The sequence below is a fragment of the Schistocerca piceifrons genome, chromosome 8 (assembly GCF_021461385.2).
Source record: "Schistocerca piceifrons isolate TAMUIC-IGC-003096 chromosome 8, iqSchPice1.1, whole genome shotgun sequence".
Classification (NCBI taxonomy): Eukaryota; Metazoa; Arthropoda; class Insecta; order Orthoptera; family Acrididae; genus Schistocerca; species Schistocerca piceifrons.
The window spans coordinates 152,006,533-152,021,577 of record NC_060145.1 but is presented as its reverse complement, the minus strand read 5'-3'; the positions used below and the strand labels follow the sequence as shown (position 1 = coordinate 152,021,577).

Here is a 15,045-nt window from a genome sequence, read left to right as displayed (position 1 = left end):
CAACAACGAAACTGCCGCGCCCGTATCGACTTGCAGTTGTAACCGGCGTGACCGAACCGACACCTCGATAAAGAGTTTGCATGCCGATGCGTCGGGAGCCTGGCCCAATGAAACTTCCTGAATGTCAACGTCCATGTCCTCTGTACCTGCTTCCTTCGATTCTTTTGAGGCTGAGCGGCAAACTTTAGCAATGTGACCTTTTCTATTACATTTGCGACAAACGGCCCAACGCTGGGGGCACTCTGACCGATCATGATGTATATAGCACGACGCACAGGACGGCAACAGGGGCCGGCGGCCGGAATTCTGTTTACGCGCCGTGCGGGAGCGGCCGTAACGGCCGGATTGTACCGCTCGCACGTCGTCCACCCCTGACACAGTGGACGCGGCCGCGCCGCCCTGAACCTCCGCGACGTCGCACCACGCTTCCAGCTGTTGACCTGCTGCGTGAGAGACTTCATATGATTGAGCAATGGACAGGACTTCCTGGAGGGAAGGGTTTTCTAACTGCAGGGCCCGTTGCCGGACCTCCCTATCAGGGGCCGAACGAACAATGACGTCGCGTACCATAACGTGGGCGTACGACTCTCGTGACTGCTCCGTGGCAAAATGACACTTGCGACTAAGACCGTGCAGGGTAGCGGCCCACGCTCGGTAAGACTGATGGGGCTTTTTCTTGCATTGATAGAACCCTACCCTAGCCGTCACAACATGCGTGACAGCAGTGAACACAATGCGTCAAAAGACAAGGACGAGGGTTCCTGCAACGGCGCTAGCTGCCGCAAAACTTGATACAGCGAGGGAGATATCCAAGACAAGAAGAGAGCATGACATACCTTCGCATCGGCAACATGAAACGCCTGGAAATGCTGCCGAAGGCGATGTTCATATGCGTCCCAATCCTCCGCCGTCTGGTCATACGGGGGAAAGGGAGGAGGGAACGGCGCCGGAGCAGACGGCGTGGAGAGCAACGCCGGAAGCACTTGTTTCATGGTGGCCATGAGTTCCGTCTGCTGCGCAACCAAAACTCACACCAAATCCTCCATGCCGTGGAGAAGCTGCGAAACCGGAACGACGACGCAACACGCGAAAGAACGACCCTACTCGTCGCCAATTGTGTAATAACACAGTTCACGTTTACGTCGCACTTCACTCAGCGTAGACCGGGACTGTGTCCTAGGCATGCCCGATGTTAACTGACTGGGCACGGCCCGTGCTGCCGGAGTTGTTGTTGTTGTTGTTGTTGTTGTTGTCATGCCGGCAGAGGTCGCGTCCGAATTCTCGCGTGCCCTCTGGTGGACAGGACTCTACTTGCGGCAACTACCGTCCGTGACGCACCGTGCCGACGTGCGCCTCCCGCGATCTTTCTGGTGGCTACTACAGCTTCATTGTGGTTCACTAACACCAACAAGCACTTCACAAAATTCCACAATTCCCTAGGTGCCGCTATGTGAAATCTTAATGAGCCCCAACGTATCAACTCGTGCAACAATCCTAAAGCCTTTTGCATCATTGGTATTTTTGTGTAAAGAAATTTATTTTGTTGCTACGAATATTTGGAAGGCTACTACATTTGAAGATGAACAATGCAGAATTTCTGTTTACTTCATGTGGTAATGTATGAAATGCAGTAGTTTTTTTCCACACACAGAGATTTTGGTGCCAGTATTTATCTTTGTGCCTGCAAAGCATGACTGTGTAGCGCTACATATATTCGATGGCAGAAGTTAGTTGTGGCATCACCTACCAACATTTTTCAGAACTTGCGCTTACTTTGCACTCGATCCCAAGTTGCAGGTGGTTTTTTTGGATTACAAAAACCAGAAATAAAGTGCAACTTAGATTCAAGTAAATACAGTTACTCACAATATTCAGCTGCTGCAATTTAAGCTGTGCTCTTAGGATCCTGCCTAACCACTCTCTCGGAAAAAAAGCAACAAATTTTTGATTGCAAATATTAAATGTGAAAGCTTAGTTTTTCTTTTAACTATACTGTATGAGCCTTAATTTACTGTGTTGACTTTTCCTAATTGTTTGTTCACAATACTTTAATGTTACTGTTGGCTGACTACATCACTCCTCCTGTGCTCTGAATGTGTCCTGCCACTGGCTGGCAACATCACATGACATGAGTTGTGACTGGCTTATGAAAGCGCATTGCCATCCATATTTCAGTGCTCCGGAAGCTGCTGTGCTGTATTTGGTGGAATTCGTGTTTTTACTTTTGTAATGTAAAAATATGCAGTGCACATGTTGCTTGCATCAAAGGTCTTTCCAAAACTCGCTTTCTCCCAGGTATACACCCTGTATGTGCCGAGGGTTATGTTCCTCCATCGCTGAGTATTTGTTTTTAATTTACACCCTATGTGTGCCGAGGGTTATGATCCTCTATTGCTGAGTATTTGTTTTTAATTTAGCAGGCACAAGTTTTTCATTAATTGGAGTGGTCTTTGATATTAGCATATGTGGACCAGTGATTTTCACAAAATTTTATAAGGAACCTTTGCTGTTTGTGGGTAAGGTAACACAAGGTGTAATCACTTAACAAATTTGGGCTTGTTAACAAATTTGGGCTTGGTGCAGACACATTTCCAATAGTGTACACTGATTTTGTTAAGTTTTCCACTGAGCCACAACAACTAAGTGTCTCAAAAGAGTTGATCTTCCTTCTTCTCTGATCTTTGTCTGTCATTTTTTGCCTGATAAATACATTCTTCACAAACCTAATTCTCATGCAGTAAATGAACAGAAAAATGTTTCGATGGGAGCTGAGACTTTGATCAAGCTGGATGGTACCTAATGCATAATATATAGAGAAAATGATACTAGATAGCCTGTCAGATTTGATCATTTCTTTAGGACCTCTACTAACAAATCAATAATTAGTGTTCTTCACATTGCTGAGTGACATGTATAATAACTTCTCTGGGAAGTTTTGAGAGGCATTTTATCAGGTAAGAAGGTAAAATATATATCAGTTCAAACACCACAGTGCTTTACCAGTCTTGATCCTATGGAGGTGGTATTCTCTTTCCTTCGTCAGACACTTTCAAACAGATTTATCCAGCCAGTTATTGGGGGGAGGGGGGGGGGGGAGGGGGATTCCGAACCATGGTGCAGTTCATCTTTTTCCACTCGGACGTATCGTGCCAGAGATGAAAGAAGTGATTGCTGAGAGAGAAAATCCTTGATTGCTGTGGATGTGTTGACATGTGATGCTGCTACGTCCTCGGGACGCATTTACATGTACTTTTGATCCTTGACAGGTGCCCTGAATGAAACTATGTGTGGCCACTTGCTGCCTCCTGTCTGCTCTCAATGTGTTAAGACAGTTGGATGCTCAGGGCTCTGTGTGTTCTGGAGGCATTAATTCGCAAGGCCCATAGCGGTCTGGTAGTGCCGAAGTAGCTGCATTTCCATCCTGAGTGCTCAGTAGCTTTCTCATGTTTGGTCTGTTTGCTTTTGCTGCTGTGATCTTATTGGTGTTGCTGTTTTTGTCTTCATTTTTGACTGAGTAAATGGCACCATTACAGTTGTACAGAGGAGGAAATCATTAAGATGTCAGGCAGTTGCATATTGTACTTGACATCAGATGATACAAGAAACTGAAGTAGAGGATCAGATGCCTCCATCTAAAGACCAGTTCAGTAATGTTGCTGGAGGGGTTAGTTGTCAGGCAATATCATTATGTGTAGCTACAAAGCATTCTAAAGATTATAATAAAGTCTTGATGGAAACTGAAATAATTAAAAAAGTAGTTATTTGGTAGTTAAATCTTGTGATTTAATATCTAATAGATTTTGATTAAAGCCAAGTAACTCACAGAGAATATCATAAATAGTAATGTGTATAGTGCCAAAGTATTTTTTTTCTGGTGATAATATTAATTACTGTTAAAAGTAGTACATTGTTCCAATGAAAAACTGTAGTCTCTTCCATCTCTCTGTAGATAAAAAAAAAAAACTGTCAGTATTAATCATACGGCAAAATACTACTTTCTTTGTGTGCTATTATTTGAACAATCCTTGTTTTGATATATTGTAATAGGTGGGTGTTACAATTACACAGTTCACATTGTGCATGGAAAAAGCAGTGGGCGATCGATGTGCAAGCCTCCCATAGATAGAAAACCCAAAATCTTGCAAACAGGTTGCTCTGCTCTCACCTTTAATTAAAATTGTGATATATTAACTATGTTTCGTACTCAGCGATGGCTGACCGTCTAATCACAATTTTTGTGCCATATATATTTTTAGTTCACTCTTAAGTTCTTAAATTCTTAAAATTTCATGCAATGGTTCGAGTGATTTCAGCACAGTAATGAATAATGAAAAGAAATCCTGTTCTTTATCGAATGAAGATATCAGGCTGTAAAATGTGAAAGAATCAAATTTTCTTGCATAATAGTTTTCTTAAAATCTGATGGTTAAATATTCATAGTGACCAGAATGTCCATTCAGGCACATTTCTGACAGGTTGCGCAACGCGGCTGCACTGCGTATGTAGGACAGAGTAACCTCATCACACCACTTCTCGTTGCATCACTTGGCAGTATGTCCTCCTGTGACAGAATATTCAGTACGCTGTTGTATACGAAAAAAATCATTCATAAAATTATCGAAGTAGTCTCATGACAAGGAATCGAGAAACATGGAGCTAAAATGTTGTTGCTGTGGTGCCCAATGACTGACAATGATTAGATTCATCATGTTCTTGAGTTATTAGAGTTTAAATATATGAAGGAGAGCAGATTTTGTGGAAGAGTAATTATAGAACAACAAAGTTACTGAGGCTAATTTAAAGGCAACACACCGATTTTGTAATAGGCTTCTGAAATCCTACTAAAACTTTAGGAAATTTGTAATTTTTAGTCATGAAACAATGTTGACACTCCCGTGTTTTTTTCTGTGCAGTAATTCATTTTGGTGCAACTTTAAAGTCAAAAACATGTCAGAATAACTGCACTTATTTTGTATCAGCATGTCGAAACCCACAGCAGCAGACAAAAGTTGTCACACGCAGCACTCCAGGAATATTCAACACAGGCAAGCTGTACGGTGTGGCTAAAATAGTATGCAGGTAGTGGCTGGAACACATTGTCTTTCACGCTAGCAGTATAAGGCAATGACAAAGCCACACTCACCATGGGATGCAGTGAGCACATCCATAGAAGTCAAAGGGATAAGAGCCCTCAGTGTATTGTGCAAACATATGAATGTTTTCATACCTTGATTGGATATTCTTCAAAATTTTCTAACATGTGATTTTACAGATTTCAGCATTATTTAATTACTTTACATGTAACAATGTGAGTAATAACTTCTCAGCTGTGCGTTTAAAACATGTGTTCACTATATACAAACCGTATTTCAACATTGTAGCTTAGAATGAGCATGCAAATTACTTGCTTCTCTTTCTTGATGATCAGTAACTCTGAACAGCCTTGATTGAAAGATGGGTCTGGATAACAACTCTACATTTGTGTCTTTGTGTATTATTCTGTGCAAGAACTGTCCAGACTTAGTCAATTTGGCACACATTTTATGAAACAGGTCACTCAAAAAGGAAGATTGACTATTCATTTCAGATAGAATAGAAAAGGATGTATGTATGTATGTATCAGTGTACTACTCAGTAGGATAGGCACAAATCATTGGAAGTTGCAGAAGGAATCCTTGTCATACTGCCTGTGCTGTACCGTGCAGTGATCAGGAGGACATCCAATGAATTCCAGTGCAGAATGTTTGCCTGCTGCACTATGGCAGAAGTAACCTCCTTGAGTTTTCATAAGACAGAATGGGAAAGGCCATGTCGTGAAGTAACAACTTTCAGTAAATATCAGTCCCAGGGTGTACACACACAATTTTGGCATCAGCAGCAAAACTTAAGAATTGCTCGTTATGTGTGGGAAGCAATGATTATGTGGGGAATGGAAATTAATATGACCACAGTTTGTTAAACAATAAGACTGCGTAATGCGTAGCCTGAACCTGATGTAGACTAGGATTGTGATGCAGATGGTAGATTTCTTTGCGTTACATTGTTCACTGTTTATTGATTCAGTCTTTGGTTGGGAGTTTCTCTTCTTGATTTTGAAGCAGTGAAATTGGAGTGGCATTAGATATGTTTGTTTACTTTTAGTATGTATGCAAAAATTCAGTATGTCTTGACATTTCCACAACAATGAATGCACAGTGTCATTTGTAAATGTGGTAACAATAAATCAGGTGCAAATCAAGTTCTTAAATTGGCATACTTGATTTTTAAGACTACGAAACGTTTTCCCATGTTTCTCAAAACTGATATAATGAACATTCGTTGTGGCATGAAGACGACGATATGTTGTTGGGCAAGTGTAGTTCATGTTACATAACTCATAGTTTCTCTTACCTCTTTGTTTTCCATTTTAATTGGTAATGAAAATAATTGGAGAGAATCAGGGGGAATGAACTGTTACTTATCTTAGTTACTTGGCGAGTTTGTTTCCTTGTAATAGCAAGAAGAATTATGTTTAGCATTCATTGAATGTGGGGACGTTGCTAGAGTCTCACTGCATGATAAGATAAGATGATGTGATTTTTGTGTGTGTGCGTGTGTGTGTGTGTGTGTGTGTGTGTGTGTGTGCGCGCGTGCTGCTTCTTTGGATTGAACTAATTGTTTACTTCTACATAATTTCAGAGTGAAACCAAATTTGATAACATATGCAGGAATGAAGGATCGCCGTGCCAAAACAAGTCAACTGATGTGTGTTTGGAAAGTGGAACCTCAACGATTGGTGAATGTTAGTCGAAGCCTGCGAGGTGTTGAGATGGGTAATTACAGTTTTCATCAGCGGCCGCTACGACTTGGTGATTTGCGTGGTAATCGCTTTCGCATTGTTCTCAGGTACGCTGAATTTTGAGAATTTTCCTGTAAGGTACCATGTGTTTTATTAGTATGAATTTCGAAAATGTATTTTTGTATATTTTAAGCTGTATAACAGGTAAGGTAGTTCCTTAATGAAAACAAATGATAATTGTGGGTACAAGCAGTTCCACACCTCAGGGAAAAAAGTTCCTCATATGAACAGTTAATAACCAGAAAACATTACTGTTCAAACTTCTGCTCTATTTCTGAATTTTGTGAAATCCATCATGAGATGCAGTTCCAATATTGATGATATATCCTGTCCAGTCACATTGTGAGCACCCGTTGGAAGCCTGAATAATCAACTTTTGCAGTGTGGACAGCTGCGAGGAGTGTAGGAAGAGTGTCAGTGAAGTTTTGGAAGGTACTGACAGGGATGTGAAGCCATGTGCTACAGTCCCATGGCCAGGTGTGCTGGTTTTCTTGGTTGAGGATGCATAGAGTGACTGCCAATTGAGATGCTTGAATGGGTTTATATCTGGGGAGTGCATAGTAAACCTGTCCTGCTGTTCCTCAAACCTCACGCACCTACATTCCGGCTGTGTGCCACATTGCATTGTTCTTCTGGTAGGTGCCATTGTGCAGAGGAAAAACAAACTGTGTGTAGGGGGCGGACATCGTCCCCAAGGACAGATTGATACTTCCATTGATCAATTGTGCTTTCTAGAAGAAATCAGCCAGGGAATGCCATGAAAATATTTCCCCACAGTATAACTCTCTCCTCCAACTTGGATCCTTTTACTTTGAGATGTTTCACGCTGTACGTGGCAATGACCATCTGTTCCATGAAGCATACAATGTAAGTCACCCATTGGCACTCAGTGGGTGTCCAGTTGTGGTATTGGTATACAAATTTCAACCTTCATCACTGATGAACAGCAGTCAGCATGGATAGATGAACCAGGTGCTTGCTGTGGAGGTCCGTAGGCAGCAACGTTCACAGAATGGTCATTGAGGAGATGCTGTGGGTTGCCCCTTAGTTCATCTGAGCAGTTATTTGGTCAACAATTGCACATATATTTGCCTGTACACGGGTCTGCAGTGATTGTTCACTCATCCTGTCTATAGCCTATGGTACACCACAGTTAACTTGGTACCAGTTTTCAGTAGTGCCATTTTGCCATGCGTGGAATACTTTAACCGTGGTGGCACGCAAACAGTTTATAAACTTTGCCATTTTGGAAATGCTTGTACCTTTGACCGGGAAGCTGACGAATGCGCCCTTTTGGACGTCAGGTAAACCACTCCGAGAAAAAACTGTGCTCCTTTATGAAGGAAATAATCATTCTGACTGTTAGGAAAGTTTTTATCTGCTTGTGATGTGTGTATGGGCAGCACTTTCTCCGTTCCGCGTGTTTGTGATGGGGTTCCTTGCAGCTGACAATGCCGTTGTTCGTTCCACAAGAGAATAAGATTTACTACTGATGAGTAATTGATAGGGGCAGGAAAATTTCGTGAAAGAGGTTTTTACGAAATTGTGTTTCCATGTAAAAGTGTTATAAATCTGAGTATGGAAATATTTTAATATAAGTAATTGATATTTAATGCCAAAATTGGATTTTGACTTGCTTTTTCCTCAAGGCTGAGGTTAATGTAACAAACGATTGTGTGAACTCGAAAGAAAACACCCTACTTCAGATGAGTTGTAATTGCTGAAGTCACATTTTCGGATACTTCTGCATAACAAATAGTACAAAAAAGATACATTTTGAAGATATCAGTAATTAAACTGCATACTTCCATAGTACAGAAATATATATACAGATACAGAAACCACCAAACAGCGCACTTTTAAGTTTTGCAAACATAAAATCAACATGTCTTCTCTATGGTTTGCCTCTATCAATCAGTCCCGGATCAGGATTCGTGTCTTCCCACAAACATCACTGTCATTATGCATGACAAATGACAGACTTTAAATCATAATTCACGAGTAATAAGATTGACAGGTTGGAATCACTTTCATTGTTTTCAACAACTCTCAATCGGGTTATCACCTTTCCACATAATCTACATGTCTGGCTATGCAACAGATTGAGCTGTCAGTGCAGACTGTATTCACAGAATATTAAAAGTAATATTCAATAAATATTGATGTAAACATTCTCAGTGATCTGTTTTACTGCCAGAAACACATTTGCATTATATCACATGTCTTGTGAAACTAAAGTGCCATATTTCAGCAATAGTTTGAAAAGGATAGGTGCTACTCACCGTATAGTAGAGATGCTGTGTTGCAGATAGGCACAACAAAAAGACTGTCGGAAAGTTTGTATTGGCCAACAGGGCCTTCATCAAAAAGACACCCCCCCCCCCCCCCCCTCCAATGCGCGCGCGCACGCGCGCACACACACACACACACACACACACACACACACACAAAAGCAACTCTCATACACAACCAGTCTCTGGCTGCTGAGGCCAGACTGCAAGCAGCCGGGTGGTCATGCCCATGTAGAATGCAATCTGTCCGCAATAATGGCCACTGACAAGCTGTGGCCAAGAAACAGGTAGATCACCCCATTGCTGAGCATGCTGTTCTTCATTTCAGTGACTGTTTTACAGCCAGTGCCAATTGGATCCCTCCCCAGCAACACCAGCTTTTCTGAATTGTGGAGGTGGAAATTCTCCCTGCAGTATATCCTAGTTTCCGTAACCCTCCTGGCTTCACCTTTGTTAGTCATTGTCCTTACTCATCTAGCCCCTTCCTTGTTCCCATTCTAGCCCTACACAGCCCTCTTTTCCACCAACACACCCATGGACTTTCCACTTCTCTCCTTTCCTGCTATCTCCCCCCCCCCCCCCCCCCCCCCCTCCTTCCTTGCCCTTCGTCTAACCTCCAGACTGCACCTAGCTGCCCTACCCTCTCTCCACCTCATCCCTGTACGTTCCCACAGGCAGCACTTTACCATCCCCCGCCAAGACTGTGGTTTGTGTGTGTGTTTTCGATGAAGGCCTTGTTGGTCAAAAGCTAACTTTCTGCAGTCTTTTTTTTGTGCCTATCTGCAACATGGCATCTCTGCTATATGATGAGTAGCAACTATCCTTTTCATAGTATTGTTACATTCCATCCTGAATTTTCCATTGCTCAGTGCCATATTTGGTGGTTATCATATTTATATTTGCGCTTATTGACAAATATGTGCAGTTTATTTGATGCATCCCATTATTGAATTCGCCAAACCGTGTCTTTTTGCATGGTTTGTTTTGCAGATACATCAAGGAATGTGCTGTTGCTAAATAAAACTCTGTTGTTCTTATATTAAATTAAAAGATTCCTTCATTGTTGTGGAAGAATGAATGTTTGGTGAGCAAACCACTGAAAAGCGTGATGGGACAAATATTTAGGTCAGGGGTGAAGGAAAAAACTGGAACTCACTAAACTGCACTGTCAAACTAGCATCAGAGCTCCTATGGCCAAAGATCCGTGCAGCTTGATGTTAAGTCATGAATTCTTGTTTCAGCTGTGGGATGATGAGCTATATAATGCCAGCATGGTAAAGATGTTTAGTGTACCGGGAATGGTAGGTCTCAGCTACATAGATATCCTTAACAGATACAAATCCCTTCACAGTTTACTAGAAAAGTAATATTCCCACATCAGCTGAAATGTCTTGTGTTATGCTGAAGACAAATGTGGAATACAAGTGGGTTTTCAGAAGAGAGCTTTAAAGTTAATAAAGTGCTTTTCTATGAAAAACTTTTAAATGGTGTGTGGTTGCAGAGTTACTTTTACCTTCATTGATTAAATTTAAAAGGTTTAATGCAAATGACTTTATTTCCCACAGTAATTTCAATGAAGGTGATACGTGATGTCAATAAATACAATGTAGTTAAAAAAAATTAAGACAAAAATAAAGAACTCAGAGTACTTAAAAATAGTCAGAAGTTAATATAAGAACTTGCAAAAATTACGTCAAAATTGGTTACAAAGTACTTTTTCCTGTCTCTTTTAGTGCTCATGCTTGTTTGTGCAACACTTAACTGCGCTTCTTTTCTGTCAGCCATAATAAATAATATGTGTGACCTCTTGTTGCCCCTTGGTGAGTAGGTTTTTCATCTATCCAGTTACTTACATCTTCAAAAATTGATAGCATTCATTGATATATTAACCCAAGTGGCCATCATTTCTTCTTATGTAACTCTTGTCAGTCTTGTTGTCATTGATCTTGTTCAAACTTTTCTCTGTTTTCTATTTTATGTGTTAGTCTGTACTGATCTTCATGCATGTAGATTGGTCCATCGTTACATATGAATTTGCCTATGACAATTATTTATTTATAGTTTATTACACTACAGTGCATTCTCCCCATCATCTTTCACAAATTTGTTTGCAAATTTGACTGCTATTTTCTTTCCCACCCTCCACTTATGCGTAATTATTTCACATTTTTGGGCGTTTGGCCAAACCACTCTGAGCGACTTTTACTGCCGTCCCCTACATTACTTTATTTGCCAGGCACAATAGATTACATTTTCTCCAAAGACTTGGTCATTCTGTTTGTCCAGATTTTAAAATTTTGTATGTTTTCATAACTTTTCCAGTCAATTTTATTTTATTTTTTTCTTTTCCAATTATTTTCTCAATTTTATGTAGGCACATTTCTAACGGGAAATTCTCTCTCACTCATTACCTCTTGTAAAACATTGTGTGTTGTCATGATCTTTGTACTAATTTTTCCAATCTTTTTGCTTGCTTTTCTTCTGTTTATCTTTTTCCACCCTTTGCTTCCCTTTTTCCGTCATTCCCATCATCTCTAGCACTCCAGACCCTCCTCTTTTGCCATGATGAATCCATCACATAATACATCCAATCCTTTTGAAAACATGCTTTTGCCACTACCAAACTAGTGTCTCACATTCAGTTTCTTGAAACCTGTTTGTCTGTTGGAGTTACTCCCAAACACCTAACGTTGAAAGTCCCAGGTTCTGGATGTAATCCTATTCTACACCAGCCTGTTTTAAAATTTCAAATAAGCAATCTCTTGCTTATTCTCTGGCTAATCTGTGACCTACATGCCTCATTTGCCAATTTCCATGCCCCAGACTTCTCTCTTTCTGCAAAATCCTGCAGTTATCTGCCCCTCATATTCCCTTGGATGCCATGCCAGTCTCAGTGACAATGTGCCAAACTTCACCTCAAAAAGCTGTCCCACCTTCTCCTATCTGTCTCAGAAGTTGTATTTTGCCTTCCTGTCTTGTCTGCAGCTGTCTGTTGTACAGCCACACCATCAACCACCACTCCTCTCCTACAGACTGAGATTGACCATCCCCCAGCTTTCACCACTGCCTCTCAGACCAATAACAACTCGTAATGACAAGAACCAGTCACAACAGTACAGTGTTCTTAGCTGTCCTTTCCATAATTATCTGTATTATCCAATGGTCTCACTTTGTCCTAAACCTGCATTTAATCATGCTACTATGGTGAAGGACTTACTTTCCTTCACATCTAATGTTGAGTGAAGATAGCACTTCGCAACCCAGTCCCAAAACCAATCTAACAGCAAACCTGACATTGAATCCTGCCTTGAACAGTTCAGAACGTGATCCTAACTTGATCCACCACCACTACTTGAAAATCATCCCTTACAAACCTTCCAAGAATTGCTCACGCCTAGCATTGTTTCAAAATCCGTCAGGTTCTTACAACATGACCCTAGCTTGTCACCGCAGAACTCCAGGCTCTTTATTCCCTAAAAGCTGATGACTCCATCCTCCCATTCGACAAGGGACCTACCACTGTAGTAGCTGACCGATGGAAGTATGCAGGCGAGGGTCTACGCCAGCTGCCTGACACCTGTTCATACAGTGTCTGCCATCGAGATCCCATCCCCGTGATTCAAACTGACCTGCAGTCCCTCCTTAAAACATCAGTCTCCTCACAAGGACTAACACCTCAGCCCATAGAACTTCTTACCCCACCCAAACCATGCATCCCCACCTCTTACAATCTTCCTAAGATGTACAAACTTATCACTCTCACTGTTCAATATTTTCTGACTTCGAAGCCCCTGTCGAATGTATATATGCCTTAATTGATCAACACTTGATGTCACCTCTGTCTATACTGATGTCCCCCAAGCACATGGTCTGCTGCCGAACATTTCCACAGTCAGCGCCCTCCGGATTCCAACCTATGATATCCTTCGTGCTCACATTAATCAACTTTATACCTGCCAACATCTACTTCTGCTTTCGTGGGCCGACATACAAACAGATCGGGGTTACAGCCCTGGGAACCAGGATGGCTCCTTCCTGTGCTAACCTTTTCATGGCTAACTTGGGGGGGGGGGGGGGGGGGGGGTTCCTGGGATCCATAAGCCCTCAGCTCCTGGTTTGGTTTTAGATACATTGATGACATTTCTGCCATATGGACTAAAGGTGAAGCTGACCTGTTAAAATTCCTTTAATCTCTAAATAAATCCTCCCAATTAAATTCCACATGGTTCTATTTCAAATCCCATGCTACTTTACTTGGTGTTCCTCACCAAAGGCCAACTACACACTTCTGTCCACATTAAACCTACCAACAAACAAATAGTACTTACACTTTGACAGTTGCCATTCTGTTGTTGTTGTTGTTGTTGTTGTTGTTGTTGTTGTTGTGGTCTTCAGTCCTGAGACTGGTTTGATGCAGCTGTCCACGCTACACTATCCTGTGCAAGCTTCTTCATCTCCCAGTACCTACTGCAGCCTACATCCTTCTGAATCTGCTTAGTGTATTCATCTCTTGGTCTCCCTCTACGATTTTTACCCTCCACACTGCCCTCCAATACTAAATTGGTGATCCCTCTTTGTCTCAGAACATGTCCTACCAACCAATCCCTTCTTCTAATCAAGTTGTGCCACAAGCTCCTCTTCTCCCCAATTCTATTGAATACCTCATTAGTTATGTGATATACCCATCTAGTCTTCAGCATTCTTCTGTACCACCACATTTCAAAAGCTTCTATTCTCTTCTTGTCTAAACTATTTATCATCCACGTTTCACTTCCATACATGGCTACACTCCATACAAATACTTTCAGAAACGACTTCAAGACACTTAAATCTACACTCGATGCTAACAAATTTTTGTTCTTCAGAAACGCTTTCCTTGCCATTGCCAGTCTACATTTTATATCCTCTCTACTTCGACCATCATCAGTTATTTTGCTCCCCAAATAGCAAAACTCCTTCACTACTTGAAGTGTCTCATTTCCTAATCTAATTCCCTCAGCATCACCCGACTTAATTCGACTACATTCCATTATCCTCGTTTTACTTTTGTTGATGTTCATCATATACCCTCCTTTCAAAACACTGTCCATTCCGTTCAACTGCTCTTCCAAGTACTTTGCTGTCTCTGACAGAATTACAATGTCATCGGCGAACCTCAAAGTTTTTACTTCTTCTCCATGGATTTTAATACCTACTCTGAACTTTTCTTTTGTTTCCTTTATTGCTTGCTAAATGTACAGATTGAATAACATTAGGGATAGGCTACAACCCTGTCTCACTCCCTTCCCAACCACTGCTTCCCTTTCATACCCCTCGACTCTTATAACTGCCATCTGCTTTCTGTACAAATTGTTAATAGCCTTTCGCTCCCTGTATTTTACCCCTGCCACCTTCCGAATTTGAAAGAGAGTATTCCAATCAACATTGTCAAAAGCTTTCTCTAAGTCTACAAATGCTAGAAACGTAGGTTTGCCTTTCCTTAATCTTTCTTCTAAGATAAGTCGTAAGGTCAGTATTGCCTCACGTGTTCCTGTGTTTCTACGGAATTCAAACTGATCTTCCCCGAGGTCGGCCTCTATCAATTTTTCCATTCGTGTGTAAAGAATTCGCGTTGGTATTTTGCAGCTGTGACTTACTAAACTGATAGTTCGGTAATTTTCACATCTGTCAACACCTGCTTTCTTTGGGATTGGAATTATTATATTCTTCTTGAAGTCTGAGGAAATTTCGCCTGTCTCGTACATCTTGCTCACCAGATGGTAGAGTTTTGTCAGGACTGGCTCTCCCTAGGCTGTCAGTAGTTCTAATGGAATGTTGTCTACTCCCGGGGCCTTGTTTCGACTCAGGTCTTTCAGTGCTCTGTCAAACTCTTCACGCAGTATCATATCTCCCATTTCATCTTCATCTACATCCTCT

The 15,045-nt window shown here is 41.4% G+C and overlaps 1 protein-coding gene across 2 annotated transcripts in view; it reads left to right on the top strand.

The window, feature by feature from the left end:
• LOC124711314 overlaps positions 1 to 15,045 on the top strand; it is a 158,683-nt gene that overhangs the window by 24,696 nt on the left and 118,942 nt on the right. For both annotated transcript variants that reach the window (XM_047241332.1, XM_047241331.1), the window contains exon 6: positions 6,679 to 6,885. In XM_047241332.1, the coding sequence (XP_047097288.1) occupies positions 6,679 to 6,885 (207 nt within the window). The remainder of the gene's footprint in view (positions 1 to 6,678; positions 6,886 to 15,045) is intronic.